We start from the raw sequence: 18195 nt of genomic DNA on the forward strand, positions 1-18195 counted from the left end.
GGTCCTCCATTATTTTTCTTTGATAATATGTACACAGTAGGCCAAATTGTGGGGTCATTCATAAATGATAATTCATGAAAAACTCACATGGTACGCTTCACACTGGTCCCTCAATTAGTGTGGGAAAACGTGTTGGGTGTGATTCTGTGAGAGTGAGAAACATATATGATCACCGGACCACTTTTAATTACTTTTTTTGTTTTTTCTTTTTCTTGGTAAACGACCACTTTTAATTACTTTTTTTGTTTTTTTTTTTTGACAAAAGAACAACTTTTAATTACTTGTGTTAATTATGGTGAGATTGATTGATGCATATATGGTTCCTCTATCTGTATGTATGTGGCCATCAATTTCTGAACAGGACGTTTAAGTGTTCAGATGATCTAGGTTCTATCATCCACAAGAACGAGACTACATATATCATCCACAAAAACGAGACTACAAATATATATATATATATATATATATATGCACACACATCGGAATTTGTTAAAGAAAATAATTGAATGTGTGCAATTAAAAATTTACCCGTCTATCTTCATAAAATGGACCTGATCTCCACTCATCCTTTGCTTTGCCACCACTTCCTCAAAAAGCCAGTATTACCAATTCCATGGAGAAAACAAGATATTACCACTGGAGCGGGCATAACACTCATAGTCACCATCAACAGGAAAGGGTAGTGTCTGTGGCATGCTATTATATACGCAGGACTAACACTCAAAGTCACCATCAACAAGAAAGGACCGTGTGGCATACTATTACATACAATGAATGTGCAGCTGTCCAAAATACAATCACGTGTAACAAAACTCCATATGTTTTTTCATTAACAAAAAAAAAAAAAAAAAAGGAACTCTACATAATAATATTTGAATTAGAGGGAGAGAGAACTGAATGTCAGTCTTTAACAGGAATTAAAAAAAGGAAAAAAAAGAAATAAAGAAAGAAAGAAAAAGTTTGAGAATATTTGGTCCTATCCACCACCGCTCGGCACAGCACAGTCACACAAAAGCAGAATTAGAGAAGAAAACCGTAATATATATATATATATATATATATATTGGTGAAAACATTCAGAAGTTGACTTGGTGAAATGGAATTTAAAGTCTTCTCTATTATATATCATAATGCATAATTTTTATTTTTATTTTTTGAAAAATACCTCATCTTAACTGAAAAGCAACAGAATTACAATAGTCGGATTGGAGGATAGGATCCAACCAGACTGGACCCTCATCAATCCAAGTTTGAAACAAATTTAAAAGAAAGTGAATGACGAGCTAAAGCATTATCATGCATACCACATACAAATGTAACTCCGAGCCCCACGCTACTCTTTGCTTTTGATATATAAGGCGTCATAAGTTCTGATAGAAAAATATTTTATTAATTAGACACGTGATGTAATTAGACATCTTAATTATGTTTTTCTTTTTTTAGAAATAATCTTAACTATGTTGTATGTCATGTCAATGCAAAATGGAGACATCATAGTTTACTATATTTCGATGACCCAACCAATAATAATAATAATAATTATGATCAAATTTGACCATAAAACTCAAAAATTGGTTTCAGGTTCAGAAGTAATTTTTCACTTATTCTACAATATTGTTTGAAAGTGGCTTTTTTTTTTTTAAAAAAAAAAAAATAGTGTACATGAAAAGTGAATGTATTTTTGGTAAGTAGTGTACATTGAAATTTTTTTGGATGAAAAAAGTGTACTTTGAGAGTTGAACGGTAAAACAATAGGAAGAGGGAGCCCAAAAAACAAATTAAAAGAATGTAAAGTATAAAAACAAAAATAATTCAGTAGGCATTGGGTCATATCATAATATCTTTTTCTTATCACCTGCTTTTTCTTCTTCCCCACTTGCCAACCAGTTTTATAATATATATATATATAGAAGAAACAGCACAGCACTCGAGACCAGTCTAGTACAGTCCAGACATTAGAGTTAGAGATCCACAGCAAAAGCCGCCTACTTTGAAACCTACTTGCCAACCAGTTTTATAATATATATATATAGAAGAAAAAGCAGGTGATAAGAAAAAGATATGGCTGCAATTACAAGCAGTAGTAGTCATGTTACTGGTTTCATCAATGGACCCATGTTCTTCCTCAAACTTGCTCTTATGTTGCTTCTGCTCCTCCAGCTGCAGCCAAAAATCACATCCACAGCTCAAGCTGCTGGGGTTCAACTTCTTCCAGAGAATGAAGGTATGCTACATATGTTAACTATTTCTTCTTCTTCTTCTTCTTCATCTTTTTGCTTATTTTTCAAGTACTGGCCAATGGTTGTGATGAAATGGGATTTTAATTTGTATCTAGTACGCTCAAAAACTTTGGTTGTGATTATATTTTATTTTTACAGGTTGGTCAAATTTAATTATTTTTTTCATGTGTAATGTTCTTTATTTTTTGAATTTAGTAACTTTTAATTTTTCCATTCAAAAGAAATTAATAATTTTCATTATTTTTAAGAAATTTTTTAATTTTCAGTTGTCAAATATATATAGATATATATATATATATATATATATATATATATATATACGGAAATTTTATGATAAGGATGGTCCGCATAAGAACTGCAGTATTAGTGATGATTTTTCATAGTATTAACGACGGTTTCTTACAAAATCGTTATCAATATTATAAAAAATCATTATCAATACTGTAATCCGTATGAATACCATCTGCATCATAGATGTATTGTAAATATATATATTTATATATATTGTGATAGATATCATGGTTGAATAAAAAAATAATAAAAATAAAAAGTTTTAAGAAAATTCAAAAAAAATTAGCACCGAAATTTATTTATTTATTTTGGGGCTAATAATTGGCTCTGAAGTTGAAAACGGTTTGAGACTTGAAAGTGAAAAATTAATATGTGGGTGGTGCAGTGAAAGCCCTGCGTGAAATAGGAAGAAAGCTGAATAAAAAAGACTGGAATTTCAGCGATCCATGCAACAACGTCCCAACCGTGGAAACCCCACATACCGATCAGTACAACAACACTGTCGTTTGCAACTGCTCTTTCCCTGCCAATCGATGCCACATCCATGGCATGTATGTTTTCTCGCTCTATCCCAACACTCAAATTTTCATAATTTCTTCCACCATTATGTCATATAGAACATCAAAATCTGAAAAAGACAGGCCATCAAAGTATGAAAATTTTCAAGTTACTAAGTAAAATTTAGTTTTTTTTTTTTTTTTATTCTTTTATTTTTTTATTCATTAAGTGTGTGATTTTTGTTATGGACTGGAAACACTATTTGGGAATTTTTACTGCAATATTTTGTAAACAGTATATTGTTGTTTTTCTCTGTATCCTTGTTATGCAGTTTTCTCATGGGACAGGATCTGGATGGTGTGCTTCCACCATCACTGTCGAAGTTACCTTACCTCAGACAAGTGTATGGAGAGCTACCATTATTTGTTTTACACTTTTAAAAATATGGTTATGCTCTTATACTAATAACTCTGTTCTTTCTTGTTGCTTATAGCAATTTGGGCAAGAACATCCTCAGTGGTTCTATACCACCCGAGTGGGTTTCTATGAAATTGGAATTTCTGTAAAAGCTTAAAACCTATATGTTCAAGTTCAACTATATTTAAGCAGTAAAATTCTCATAGTTATTGAACTAATGGAATGAATTACTGTGCCAGGGTCCTCAGTGTGAACAATTTGTCTGGACCTATTCCTGCCTACTTGGGAAACATCACCTCTCTCAGAGCTTTGTATGTTATGACAATTTATCTGTTTTTGAGCTTCTTTGATGTCTTTTGAAGATCATCATTTTGAACTACATTTTGATACTTTCCACTTATTCAGGGGCCTGGAGAGCAACTTGTTTTCTGGAAGTGTTCCCCCTGAGTTTGGAAATTTGGTTAACTTGGAGACTCTGTCAGTGAAAATTTTGTTTCTGTTTCTTGTCTTCTACTTTCATAAGTTTCAATTTTTGTTTTTTTTAATTTTTATTTGTTTGCTTATACCAAGTACATTATAAGTTATTTTTTTATGAATCTATCAACTAAAACTTTGTAAGTTGACAGTGGTTATGAACCTATGATATGCTCATGGCCTCATGGGTAATTGCAGCTTTCTTAATGCTAACAATCTCACTGGAGGGTTGCCTGTGACTTTCTCGAATCTGACTAAATTACGGACCCTGTAAGTGTTATTTGTACTGCACCCTAAATTAATTTAAAATTGCTGGAAAACTTTTGGATTTCTATTATTAAATATTTGATGTAATTTTGTCTCATTTCCAGAAGGATTAGCAGTAATAACTTCAATGGAAAAATACCTGACTTTTTCCACAAGTTTAAACTGCTTCAGGCCCTGTAAGTAGAATATCTTGCCTTTAATTTCTTATTGTTCCATGTCTCTACAATCCAACAATATCAAGTTGTAACAGAAATATATTTAAAATGTGTTGTTCAAAGAGAGATGCAAGCAAGTGGTTTGGAAGGGCCAATTCCTTCTAGCCTTTCTGCCCTGGATAAGTTAACAGAACTGTGAGTCCATAAATATAGTTACTTTAGTTCTTGAGTTGCTTGATCTTCTCATACTTTTGGAATTAAGGAACTGCATCTTGGCATATTGTTAAGGGCTTTAATTTCTAGCTAGTAATCTTCATAATGTCACTCTTTGCAGAAGGATTAGTGACTTAAATAGTGGGATTTCAGAATTTCCAGACATAAAAAACATGAAAGGCTTGGAGAAGTTGTGAGTCAATCTGATGTTTTATTTTACTTTGCAATCAAGATAAGCCGAAAACCAGATTTGAATACTTCCTTTCATGTCATGCTTGAAACTGCAGGATATTGAGGAGCTGTAACATAAGAGGAAGAATTCCTGAATATATAGCTAACTTGACAAACCTAGAAATTTTGTAAGTCTTCTTTTAACTTCTTGAGCTTTTTCAGCGCTCTGCAGCAGTTTTGTTAGACTGTAGATTTTTAGAAATGGCAAACAAGGATATAATGTACACAATCTGTGGTAAATATATGGTATATTGGTATAATTCGTTATTTGTCTATTTAGTTTGAGGTCTTACATTTTTTTGAGGAAATTCCATGCTTGAGCTGAGAGCATGCATGTAACTTCACATTAGCAGCATCAATTAAAATTGTTTGGATGATACTAATTAACCAACAAATAGCTTTGAAACAGCAATAGTTTGAAGAACTCTGGAGACATATGACTTCAATATTTTTCAAATTGCTGCTAAGTTAGAATCTTTCTCTATTATTCTATCTTATTTTCCATATAAATAATGTTAATCTTAATTGTAAAGTGTAATATTATCTAAGAAACATAGGTAGTTGCATACTAGTCAAACATATCAATTTGTGACATTAGGGTTCAAAATTCATAACTAATAGACGGTAAGACAATTTATAATTATTAATTGAAAGGATTCAAGAATAATATTACATACACCATTTTTTATGAACATCCACTAATATCAATACGCTGCAAATGCAAGGACAATTACATTCTTTTTAAGTATTTGATTCTCAATAACTAGCAAATAGATAATTTTCTTGTAATCTCATGTTATGTCTGAAGTTTTTGCTTTTCAGAGATCTTAGCTTTAACAGATTGGAAGGAACCATTCCCAATTTTGGAGATGTATTTGGATTGACTAAAATGTAAGTAACCTAAAATATTAGATACTACTAGCTTACACTTGAAGCAAGCATATATGGAATTGGAACCCTTGTTTTGTTGATCACTATGTATAATTCATTTATAATCTAAGAAAGCTTCTTTTTGAAGTTGGTATATATGGAATCCCATTTATGGATATTGCGGCTCCAGCAAACCAGAATACAATTGACATACACAAAATTCAATCCCCTCAGCTCTCCTAACTTTCAATGGATGAATTAATGTATTATTTTCTATAGCTTCAACATATTTTAATTGATGCCTTTTGCATGCCTTAACTAATTATTACCCTTCCACGTATGCGATTGGTTTTATTCTTTCAGAAAATTTTTTAAGTTACTATGTATATATATATATATATATATATTTATATATATGGTCGTATATTATAAAATTTTGAAGATAAAATTATGGTGTTCGATTACTGATTTGTTTTAAATAGACAAAATGAAGCCAGTTTTCAGATTAGAAATCAAACAGAAAGTTTAATTGTACATTTTGTCCTCGACTATTTATTTTCTATTTCAAATTTTGTTGTAAAACTATTGCAGACAATACAAGCACTATCAAGATGGGAAATCCCCTTTAAGAAGTACATAATGTGATATAATATAAGTATTCTCATAAAGTCGTAATACCAAATTTTGATCTGTTATATATTTAAGGTAAACTTTTGAAGTGGAATGATCATTATTTTTAAATAACTGTCTTCTTACATGTTATTTTGTTGCTGTTGATAAGATATCTGACGAGTAACAAGCTTACTGGACTTACTCCAGAGTGGATGATCAAAGAAAGAGATAACCGCTAGTATGTTTTCTTCCTACATCTTACATCAAAGTTTCATGTGTTTTCTGTTCAACTTTGTCATTTACTTAGATCTTATCCCCATCAGTGGCACTGGAGCATGCACACGGAGCACATCTATACATATTGAACATTTCCCTTATTTATTGTTAGTGCTAAACAGGCTTTGGCGTACCAGATTAGTATGCAGATTGGAACAATGTCCTTATGTCACTTGTAATAGCCTAGAGTCTGGACTAGGAGTATCAATTGAAGGGGCAATTTTGGGTTCCTAAACTGACCAATAGTTTACAATCAGCATAGCATTTTGCAAGAGCATATAGAACATATATAACAAGTTTTGTATCTTAAACTAGGAAGACATAATAAATTGCATTACTGGTCATTAATTCTATGAGATTGTCATATACTCTTATTGTGAATTTTTGGTTGGCCTTATAATTAGATAAAGAATTTTATGTTTTTGTGCAGTCAAATAGATCTTTCTTACAATAATTTCTCTAAGAACTCTTTGCAACCACCTACTTGTCGAGACTCCTTGTAAGAGTTGCTTCTTGTCTTTCTTTCCATTTTTTGTCTTCTTATAAAATATACTTGGAGAGTGGCATTGAGTTTGCTATTTATATATTTTTTATGACTGAATTAAATAACTATATGTTGTTTCTTGCCTCAGGAATCTGTACAGAAGCTTTTCCATACAAAATAAATCGTAAGCTAAAATAACTAAAATATCTCGAGTATCCTTTTTCTTGTGAAGAAACTTACATAACCATATATTATGTTAATGTAGAATACTCAGTGAGTGCCTGAATCCATGTTCAAAAGGTAATTGAATTTCTCACAGAATGAAAAATTGTATTCATTAACTAAAAAGAAATATTAACTGTGTATGCTTTACTTCAATTTCCCCCTCCTTGCTTTTCCTGTATAGACAAATATTCTTTGCATATAAATTGTGGTGGAAAACAAATCATTATTGGAAACATCAAGTATGAAGGGGATGAAGATGCAGGAGCTCCAGCAGAGTTGTTTTACAACAACTCGGCCAGTTGGGGTTTTAGTAACACAGGTCACTTTTGGGATATATCGAGTGGCCGTTACCAGTATATAACGACAAATGTGTCCATACTAAGAATGAACAATTCTGAATTGTACACAACCGCACGCCTCTCTCCTCTTTCTCTGACATATTTTGCTCGTTGCTTAGCGAATGGAAATTATACAGTGAAACTTCACTTTGCAGAGATAGTATTCAGAGACAACATATCTTATTATAGTGTTGGAAGAAGAATGTTTGATGTTTATATTCAGGTAGCGATTTGCATTCCTTAGCATTTTTATGCTATAAGTTGTTAGCCTTTAATCAAATCATGGATTAAAGGGGTCAAGGTCAATTATAGTAAAAAAGATAGTAGTTATGTAAACAGTATACCTCTCAATTCTATATATTATAAATATAAAAGAAATAAGGAAGTTCTAGTTGATAAAATATGCAGATTTGATAAATTATGTTATCACAGGGGAAATTGGAGTTGAAAGATTTTAATATTGAAGAGGAAGCACATGGAGTTGATAAGGAAGTGATAGTTAAGCGGAAAGCTGTTGTTAATGATAAGACTTTAGAGATCCGTTTCCAATGGACTGGGAAAGGTACAACAGGTGCTCCAGTAAGAGGAATATATGGTTCTCTTATATCAGCTATCTCAGTGGAGTCTGGTAAGCAAAATGAGTAGATGAATTGTTTATATATATATATATATAAATATTTTTTAACTTGATTGATTTCTGTTATCATTAATGTATAACATAAAATAAAATAAGAAGAAGAAAATCAATTGTCTATATTCTTAACTACATTTTGATTAGTTCAAATATTGTTTTCAATGGATTATTACTTTTTATATCCATCTCTTGAGTCCACATTCTTGGTGCAAGTTGACTGTCTTTGTTATTTTTTTGTATCGTAGATTTCAAACGTCCAGCTGAAAGCAAAGGAAAAATATACATTGTGGTTGGAGTTGCTTTAGCATTTTGCTTGGTTGCTTTTATAACTTTAAGCATTCTTTGGTGGAGAGGTTGTTTCGGAGGCAGGGAATCAAGAGAACAAGGTAAAGAATATAATATCCAAATTTTGGAATAGAATGTTTACAAATGTCAAACATTTCCAGTTATATTGCTGTTGAAGGATTCATGTATTTTGTTCGTCCCTAATTAGATAAAAGATCAACAATCTGATATACAACCATGACAAGCAAAGTACTTGATCACATAATGTTAAGATCCTATACACAAATCTCTTGAATAGTTTAACTGAGCATATTTTGTTGTATGCAAATATAGACAACAAAGCACTTCAGCATTCAAAGTCAATAGCTTGTCTAATTTCCATGAAAACAATCTAGAAAATTTTGATTGGCTCAAAATTTTCTTATAGAGCATGTACAGGGTATTTTTCTTCTATAGTTTCTTATATTTGTTTTTGCCACTTCATCCATAAAATGTTTTTTAAACGTTGAATACTTACTCAAATTCTTAGTAAAGCAATCTAATATAATGAACTTTAGTTAATGTCCAACTTATTTAAACTTTTTTTACTCGGCCAGTTCTGAGAGGATTAGATTTGAAAACTGGTGTCTTTACATTCAAACAAATTAAAGCTGCAACTAACAACTTTGATTCTGGAAATAAGCTCGGAGAAGGCGGATTTGGATCTGTTTACAAGGTATCTCCAACTCCATTTTGTTTTCAAATGGTTGTATATATTCTAAAAAAATGGATTTCCATATTTTCATCACAAGATAAGATCCATAAGAAAGACAAATTTCTGATGCAGGGTGTATTATTAGATGGTACGTGTATTGCAGTTAAGTACCTTTCTGCAAGATCAAAGCAAGGGAATCGTGAATTTCTGAATGAATTAGGCATGATTTCTGCTTTAGAACATCCAAATCTTGTCAAATTGCATGGATGTTGTGTTGAAGGAAAGCAATTGGTGTTGGTGTATGAATACATGGATAACAACAGCCTTGCACATTCCTTGTTTGGTGAGTTTAACACTTTCTTAATAAACTGGTATATATTGATAAACATATAACGAATTTCAATGATCATGTATTAAGGTCAAGAGGAAGGAGGTCAATTGAAATTGGACTGGCCTACAAGGCAGAAAATATGTGTTGGCATTGCCAAAGGGTTAACTTTCCTGCATGAGGAATCGGCATTGAAAATTGTTCATAGAGACATTAAAGCTTCAAATATATTGCTTGATAGGGACCTCAACCCTAAGATTTCTGACTTTGGTCTAGCCAAACTGGATGAAGAGGAGAACACCCACATCACCACCAGAGTTGCCGGAACTATGTGAGGAAACTTTAATTTTCCTCATTTCTTCTTGTGAAATCTTATTTGTTGTTTTTTTCATTATTTCTTTTCCATACCACATCTTGATTATGAAACATTGCAAAAGTACTCTTTGTTGGTAGGAGAAACTCATTAAACAAAATATAATGTGAAGGAATAACAAGGAACCGCATTTGGGTAAGAAAGCTATGTTGAAAATTGCAAGCCTGAACTGTCTGTTTAGATAAAATTATCCTTCATGCCAGAATGATGCTATAGGACATAGTCTTAGGCCTCGCTCATTAGAAGTACTAATTTCTCACGACATCATTAATAGCCTGGCAAAACATTTGTATGTAAAAGAACTTGTTGACAACTATCCACATCACTTTTGACATACATGTGCTTAGAATAGGTTCTTCAATCCCATTGCAAAAACCGCACCAAGCCACATCAATCTTCTGGAGGAACAATTCATCCCAAGGAGGTGAGGCATCCTTGATAGTAAGCTCCATAAAACAACTAACAAGATTAAAAAGGTATTTTAGGTAAGAACAGCTTTCTATGAGCTTGGAAGAAAAAAGATGAAGGTTAAAATACGTGACTGAAAACCTTGTTTTAGATTATCTACAGTGAGTCTGCAAAGGTTTAATTAACATCTTTACTCTTCTTTTCAATTTTAAACGCTTGACATTGTATAAGGCTGAGTGCAACACTAACATACATAAGTTGTGTTTCTCCTTGTGACCTTTATCAAGTGAAACAATTTTATATTTTTTTTTTCTCCTTTTGACCTTGTATCAAATGATCAGCACATGATGGTGTGCCTAATGGTAAACCAGATGAAATATGACTCTATTTCTTAGAAGTCTTGATTCTTGACATCTTTGTCATATTAAATTAGTTCATTGAATTTTTATTTTTCTGCAGAGGATACATGGCACCAGAGTATGCATTATGGGGTTATTTAACGGATAAAGCAGATGTCTACAGTTTCGGGGTTGTTGCATTGGAACTTGTGACTGGTAAAAGCAACATGAAATTTCATCCATCCGAGAATTATGTGTGCCTTCTAGATTGGGTAAGGTGAAATCTTATCGTATCATTGTAATATTCAAACTCTCAGTGTGAAAAATGTGAATAAGTAAGACTTAAATGTGTAATGGCTGCAATATATTTACATAATTCATTCAAGTAGAACAATGTGTCATTTTCAACTTCTGCACAAAGATTCAGGTCATCTCTCTTTCTCTATGGTAGAAATGGGAAGTGCCCATCTCCATTTTATAAAATTTTTAAAAGAAAAAGCCCAAAATTCCTGTATCTCTTCAATTTTTTTTTTTTTTTCTTCTCATTATTTTCTATGCTTGTTGCAGGCCCTTGTTTCACAACAGAAGGGAAATTTAATGGAGCTGGTGGATCCAAGGTTTGGATCAGAGTTCAATAAGGAAGAAGCTATTAGAATGATTAAAATTGCTTTATTATGCCACAATCCATCCCCAGCACTTCGACCAACCATGTCTACTGTAGTGCGCATGCTTGAAGGCCGAACTCCCGTTCATGAATTGATCATGGATCCAAGTATTTATGGTGATAAATTGAGGTTTGAAGCCTTGAGAAACCAGTTCAATTCATTTACAACGGAGAGCACATCTGAATGTTAGAATTTTTGTTCTTTAATCATTTCTAATGTGTATATTTTTCCTAAATCAATGCAGAAACTTTATGGGGTTAATACTTAATTTTTTAGTGATGAAAGCGATCTTGTTTTCAACAAACGCTTATCATACTTGCGTCTTTGCTCTTTTTATATTATTATTCTGGGATAATTTGTATACACTTCCCTGAAGGTCTGAAATTTTTCTAGATTGCAAGGCTTATTAGATGTTGACAGTTAAATGTACATGTAACGGTACTAGTCCATTCAATTTTTAAAAGCTACTTACAATCTACATTGATATCCCATTACAATCTACATTGATCTTTGGAGTGTATGTATATGCAAGCATAAAGAGGTCAGATGCTTTTATATTTTTATATTTTTGGAGGATATCATACTTTTTATTTTTTTAATATTTTTTTATTTATTTCTCTTTCCTAATTTTTCCCATTTTTTTTCTCTCTCTCTTTCGCTCCGTCTCTCTCTGTCTCTGCAAATCTCTTCTCTTCCTTTTTATCTTTTCCGCAAATCTTTTGCCTCTTTTTTTCTCTTTAGATATCAATTTAAAAAATAAAAATAAAATAAATTCATGTTTTTGTGAATAAATAAATTTTATGTACTTATTTTATTTTTTTCAAGATATTTATTTTATTTTATTTTATTTTTAAGAAGGAGAAATTTTGTATGTAAATTTGAGGGAGGAAGATGCTAAACGTATTATAATTTTCCAGATTTTGAGACGCTGTTAAGGCCTTGAATTTGTTATTTTGGGATAAGCTGCAATTATTCATTCGGATGAGCTGCAATTTTGGTTCTAGAGCAAATTCAATTACTGGCTTATAAACATTGGTAGACATCAAGACCTGAAACACTAAAAAAAATGTTTTTTTTTTTAAAAAAAAAAAAAAAGCAAAAGAGAGATTTGGGCAAAAAGCTGGGTTTGTAGAGAGAGAGATAAAAACAATAAAAGATAGAGAGAGAGAAAAAAAAAAAAAAAAAAAAAAAAAAAAAAAGAGAGAGAAAGAGTGTGTGTGTGTTCTCACGTTGTAATATCAATTTGGTTCTAAAATCTTACATTCAGGCAGCAGACTAGATTTATGAACAAATCCATCACATGCACCACTTCAGCTCCTATCCATATCTTTAGTAGTAAGCATGGAGGCTTGAAAGCCAAACTATTGTTCATGTATTCATGGATCCAAATATACATCGTGATCCATTGAGGTTCGGGGCCTTGGGAGACCTACCGTCTGATCAGATTACAAATCAGAGTGAAAGTGAAAATTAGAGTCTTTTTTATTCGTGTGAACCAATATTAACTCAACTTCAATTCTACAAACCTCACTACCCTGGTTAGTGCGTGCATTTCACAAATGAATTGAAAGCAAAAGTGCATTAGTCATCAATTTGCTAGTAAGTTTCTTCTTCAAAAAATATATGGAAAAAAAAAAAAAAAGGGGACTCGAATTTGTTGATGTAGAAAACTAACCGTCAATATTGCACCCTCCATGGTCTTTTTTTTTGGTTTTAGAATTACAGTAAAATATAGAATGAAACTAAAGGAAGCATAAATACATAGTTTTGACAGCTGTTTTTAAAACAATTTTTTGTTTACGAAAACAAAAAACTATTCTTTAAAATACTTATAGTGTGTTTGGCAGTTGTTTTTTAAGAACGATTTTTAAAAACATAAAACAATGAGGAAACAAAAATTAAGAAACAACATATTTTGTTTCCTTTGTTTTGAAAACAATTTAATATGAAAATTTATTTCTGGTATCACCCAACAAAATCAAGGTTCCAATTCATCGTGAATGGATTAGGTCTGGCAACGTGTCGTGTTAAATTGTGTTTGTATCGTATTGTGTCGTGTTCGTGAGGAATTAAATTAATCCAAACATGATCCGTTAAGCTTTCATATGAAAATAAATAAATCCGAACCCATTCGATAAATTATTGTATAATCCATCACCCAATCCGTTAACCCATTAACGATAAATATAAATTTTGAAAATTTAAATTTTACTTAGATTTGAAATAATAAAATAATATTTTTTAAAAAAATTACAAAAAATTTTGTTTATTTTTAGATTTTTTAAAAATTAAACTAAAAAAGAACAAATTAATATATGATTAATAATAAATTAAATAATTTTAATATTATAAAACTTATGTAATTACCAAAATATCTCATTTTCAATGGGTCTAATGGGTTTATCGTGTTTTACCCATTAAAATCTATTAATTTATTTAACCTTATTGGATGACACTGATACATATCTAATACGATATCGTTAATCCAAATCTATAAATTATTATGTGAATTCGTATCGTATTATCATATTGTATGAGATTTTGTGAGACCTAATTGAGACCCAAGTCACCTGAACGGGCACAAGTCTAGAAACACCTATATGGCCCTAATGTTCAAGGACTACTTGAATGGATCCAAGGCCCAAAACCATTTAAATGGACGCATCACATGGAACCGTTCGAATAAATTGGATATCCAAGAATGTTTGAACGGATTGAGTACGCATGAGCATCATAACAGGTCCGAGATTTTAAATTGCCAAATGCCCATTATTTTGCCAAAACAATCGAAAACTAATTTTTATTTTTTATTTTGAAAATAAAAAACAGAAAACACTACCAAATAGGTCTAGAGCTTTTTTTTTTTTTTTTTTTAACTTAACTATCAAGAAAAAGACATTTATGATGGTCTAGTATATCAACAATAAAAATAACAAAGACAGTCCAAATAATACTGAGGGTGAGAGATGACATGGAAAAAAAAAAAAAAAAAACTCATGCCAAAATACAATATTATTTTAATCTAACATGCAGGAGCTTGTTGAAATACATATATGGAAAAAATGGCAGAGATTGGGTGATGGTGGTCAAGGAAGGGGAGTTGGAGGGGGGCAAGGGTGGGGTGACACATTGGATTTAGGCAGGAATGTGGAATATGCTACCATATTATTATGTGTCATGAATTAATCATCTTCCAAAAGAATTCTCTTCTTACAATTCACTACAATAAAATAGTTGGCATTGCCATCATTTTGTCTGAGCCTTCATCTTTTTCTTTTGGTTTCTAATATCAATGGCCAAAACTTAAACCCGAACTAAAGGTAGGAGGATTAAACCTTGATCGTACACTAAGAAAAGCTCTACTCCAAACCACTGGGCTGCTTGTAGCATAGATTTTATTTATTCTATTATCGAGGGAAATGCTTTTAAACACAAACCAATTGGGAAACTTCTTCTTTCAACTTTTGTCCACCTATGTACAATGTTGGAGACAAACTTCCGTTGTTATGTGTACTGGGCATATAGCCCAAGATGATGGGCTTGCTTAGTGGGCCGGATTCTTTAATACAAAATTTCATTTAGAAAATAATTATTGGGATGATAGGTTACAAATATGTTTGGATTCGAAACGTGATAATTTTGGTGGGTTGCTTTGATTTGGGTTCAAATGTGAGAATTTTTGGATTGGTAATTGATTCAACCCGACTGATTAGGCTGATTTGATTTTAAGATTTACTAAAAACTCAACCAGTCAAACTGTGGGCAGCACTGCTTGTTTCCACTTTTGTTTTTATTATTATTATTATTTTTCTCTTTTGTCCACTTGTTTGAAAAAACCAATATTGATCGATATTATTTACTGTCGACTAGCCTATCTATCACGTAAAGAATCTAAAATACTTGGAATGTAACAACTTCCACTTCTAATATATTAGTAAAACTTACATATAGGGGTCTCCCAGCAACGTGTTAAAGGTGGGAATTGGCCAAAGATTTGTTCACTTCTCATGATCTAAAGTAGGGAAATCTTTAGTCTAAGAAAAGTCAAGGAAACCTTAATATCTGCGCTTTAAAAAAAAAAAAAAAAAAAAAGAGCAAAAGCAATTAATCATTTTTCACAGTCTTTAAGCGCTGATGCTATGACTAATATTTAAATATGAATTTCTTATGATAAAAATAATGTTGCATCAATATTTGATCTTTTTCAAATTAGATTTATATGTAAAAAGTTTTCCAAATTTAGTTAAATGATTGATAAAATTTTCAAATTAATTATATAGTTCTGAAAGCCATTAATTAAATGCACGTAACATTCACACATTCACCAAAAAAAAAAAAAAAAAAGGTTCATACTAGTCAAGTCCTAATTAACCATGCTTATCAATTGCATTAATTGTGTGAGATTCAATTACTCTAGGCTGGTTATTGGTGAATATATTATCTCTCTCTCTCTCTCTCTATATATATATATATATATATATATATTGTTGATGAATCGAATATTAAAGTTTGGAATTGCCTGAATTAAACTCTAAATTTTTAAATTTATTGCAAATCAATTCAATTCACTGAGAGTATTAATTTTATTGTCAAATAACATCAACATGATATCATGTTGATGTCAAAAATTTTTTTTAGCAAAAAAATATTAAAAAAAATTGTAAAGAAATCAATTTTTATTTTTTCATCTTATATTTATAATTTTTTATTTAAAAAATTGTATCCAATTCTATTTTACAAAAAGTAAAACTCTAAAGAAATTAGAACAAAAATAAAAATAAAAATTTAAAATAAAAGTGGAACTTTGGTTTGATAAAAATATTTTTATTAGACCAAAATTTAAATAAAATTATTTTAATGGACAAAAATTAATGATAATTTTTTATGCCAAAAGCATAAACCAAAAAAAAAAATAGTCCGGAATAAAAAATAAAATTTAAGGCAAAAATAAAAATAAATCTTGATTTTTATAGTATTTTATTTTGGTTTAAGAAGAAAATGACAATAAAACTACATACAGTCACTTATGAATTATTGAATTCTATAAAGAATGAACAACCATGAAAAAAATTAGAAATAAAATGAACCACTTTTACTTAAAAAGATAAGCATCTAAAAATAATAAAAATTAATTATTAGACCAAATTAAAACAAAAATAAAAATAAAATCAATAATAATAATAATTTATTTTTATTTTTTATATTTGACCACAATCAGAAAAGCATAAAAATAAATTTTATTTTACTATTTTTATTTTTTTTTGTCTAATTTTTATTTTTTTATGATTTGGTTGTAAAAAATTATTATAAATTTTTTGTCTAAAATTATTTTCTTTAATTTTTTTATCTAATAAAAATATTTTTAGTAGGGCTAAAATTCCAAGTTTAAATCAATAAATTTTTTGAATCAGTAGAGATCTCACCCTAAAAAAAGCCAATATCCATACTAAAAGCAAAGTCTCCTTAATCACAAGCAACTTTGTTGCCAGATGGGATTGTGGTGGAAAACAAATCATTATTGGAAACATCAAGTATGAAGGGGATGAAGATGCAAGATGTAACATCCCGTCCTGAAATACACCGGAAATTTCTCAAATTTGACTAAGGTTGATTGGGTTTGACCGTCGTTGATCGAGAAGGGGTCAAATGTTGACTTTTTGCTCCTGATGAAATTTTACAGTAACCAAGATACTGTTAAAAAGTACACATTGTCACGAGTTCATAGACTAGTAGCACGTTAAAAATGGAGCTATGGTTTGAAAGTTATGAGTAAAACAAATTGAGGTCCAAACTGTCCAAGGGATGCCCGAGTTGACTTTTTGTTCATGCAAAGTTGAGTTTTGACTCATCCATGGTTGTGAAGTACTCGTTGATACGAGTTCATAGACTAGTGGCACGCTTAAATTGGACATCTGATTAAAAACTTATGGATCTGCAAATTTTTTAAATATAATATTATTTTTAAATATGTGAACAGTATACCATGTATGACTTATTAAAGGATACCATGTATCACAGTAATGAGATGCCACATATTAACCATGATTAAATATCATATTATTTTATTATTATTTTATATAATAATATTATTTTATATAATTGTTTATTTATTTTCTTTTCTTCTTCTTCTTCTTCTTCCTCCCGACGGTCTCTCTAGCGGTCTGCGTTTTTTTTCCGGCACGGGGTTTTTTATAAGCTTGTTATTGGTCCTCCATTATTTTTCTTTGATAATATGTACACAGTAGGCCAAATTGTGGGGTCATTCATAAATGATAATTCATGAAAAACTCACATGGTACGCTTCACACTGGTCCCTCAATTAGTGTGGGAAAACGTGTTGGGTGTGATTCTGTGAGAGTGAGAAACATATATGATCACCGGACCACTTTTAATTACTTTTTTTGTTTTTTCTTTTTCTTGGTAAACGACCACTTTTAATTACTTTTTTTGTTTTTTTTTGACAAAAGAACAACTTTTAATTACTTGTGTTAATTATGGTGAAATTGATTGATGCATATATGGTTCCTCTATCTGTATGTATGTGGCCATCAATTTCTGAACAGGACGTTTAAGTGTTCAGATGATCTAGGTTCTATCATCCACAAGAACGAGACTACATATATCATCCACAAAAACGAGACTACAAATATATATATATATATATATATATATATGCACACACATCGGAATTTGTTAAAGAAAATAATTGAATGTGTGCAATTAAAAATTTACCCGTCTATCTTCATAAAATGGACCTGATCTCCACTCATCCTTTGCTTTGCCACCACTTCCTCAAAAAGCCAGTATTACCAATTCCATGGAGAAAACAAGATATTACCACTGGAGCGGGCATAACACTCATAGTCACCATCAACAGGA

General features: G+C 30.9%; 1 protein-coding gene across 3 annotated transcripts; it reads left to right on the top strand.

The window, feature by feature from the left end:
• The first annotated feature begins 1925 nt into the window (after positions 1 to 1925).
• On the top strand, positions 1926 to 11879 carry LOC125424094 (probable LRR receptor-like serine/threonine-protein kinase At1g07650). 3 transcript variants are annotated; one of them, XM_060811600.1, is made up of 24 exons: positions 1926 to 2224; positions 2917 to 3082; positions 3361 to 3432; positions 3523 to 3591; positions 3686 to 3757; positions 3852 to 3923; positions 4119 to 4190; positions 4292 to 4363; positions 4466 to 4537; positions 4677 to 4748; positions 4843 to 4914; positions 5609 to 5677; positions 6438 to 6506; positions 6975 to 7043; positions 7177 to 7212; positions 7294 to 7328; positions 7435 to 7814; positions 8024 to 8219; positions 8471 to 8611; positions 9107 to 9225; positions 9337 to 9547; positions 9623 to 9863; positions 10773 to 10923; positions 11219 to 11879. In XM_060811600.1, exons 1-24 carry the CDS (start codon positions 2062 to 2064, stop codon positions 11504 to 11506), a joined length of 2979 nt encoding a protein of 992 aa, XP_060667583.1. In that variant the 5' UTR covers positions 1926 to 2061; the 3' UTR covers positions 11507 to 11879. The 3 variants fall into 3 exon arrangements, with proteins under 3 accessions (XP_060667583.1, XP_060667584.1, XP_060667585.1); XM_060811601.1 differs by having other exon boundaries at positions 3523 to 3564; XM_060811602.1 differs by lacking the exon at positions 4466 to 4537.
• The last annotated feature ends 6316 nt before the right edge of the window (positions 11880 to 18195 follow it).

The sequence above is a fragment of the Ziziphus jujuba genome, chromosome 9 (assembly GCF_031755915.1).
Source record: "Ziziphus jujuba cultivar Dongzao chromosome 9, ASM3175591v1".
Lineage (NCBI taxonomy): Eukaryota > Viridiplantae > Streptophyta > Magnoliopsida > Rosales > Rhamnaceae > Ziziphus > Ziziphus jujuba.

Excerpts from the sequence above, each read along its gene's own strand:
- LOC125424094 (XM_060811600.1), top strand. The coding sequence starts at position 2,062 with ATGGCTGCAATTACAAGCAGTAGTAGTCATGTTACTGGTTTCATCAAT. Across the intron at positions 4,191-4,291 it reads CTGACTAAATTACGGACCCT|AAGGATTAGCAGTAATAACT; the intron begins GTAAGTGTTATT and ends TCTCATTTCCAG. Across the intron at positions 6,507-6,974 it reads AAAGAAAGAGATAACCGCTA|TCAAATAGATCTTTCTTACA; the intron begins GTATGTTTTCTT and ends GTTTTTGTGCAG.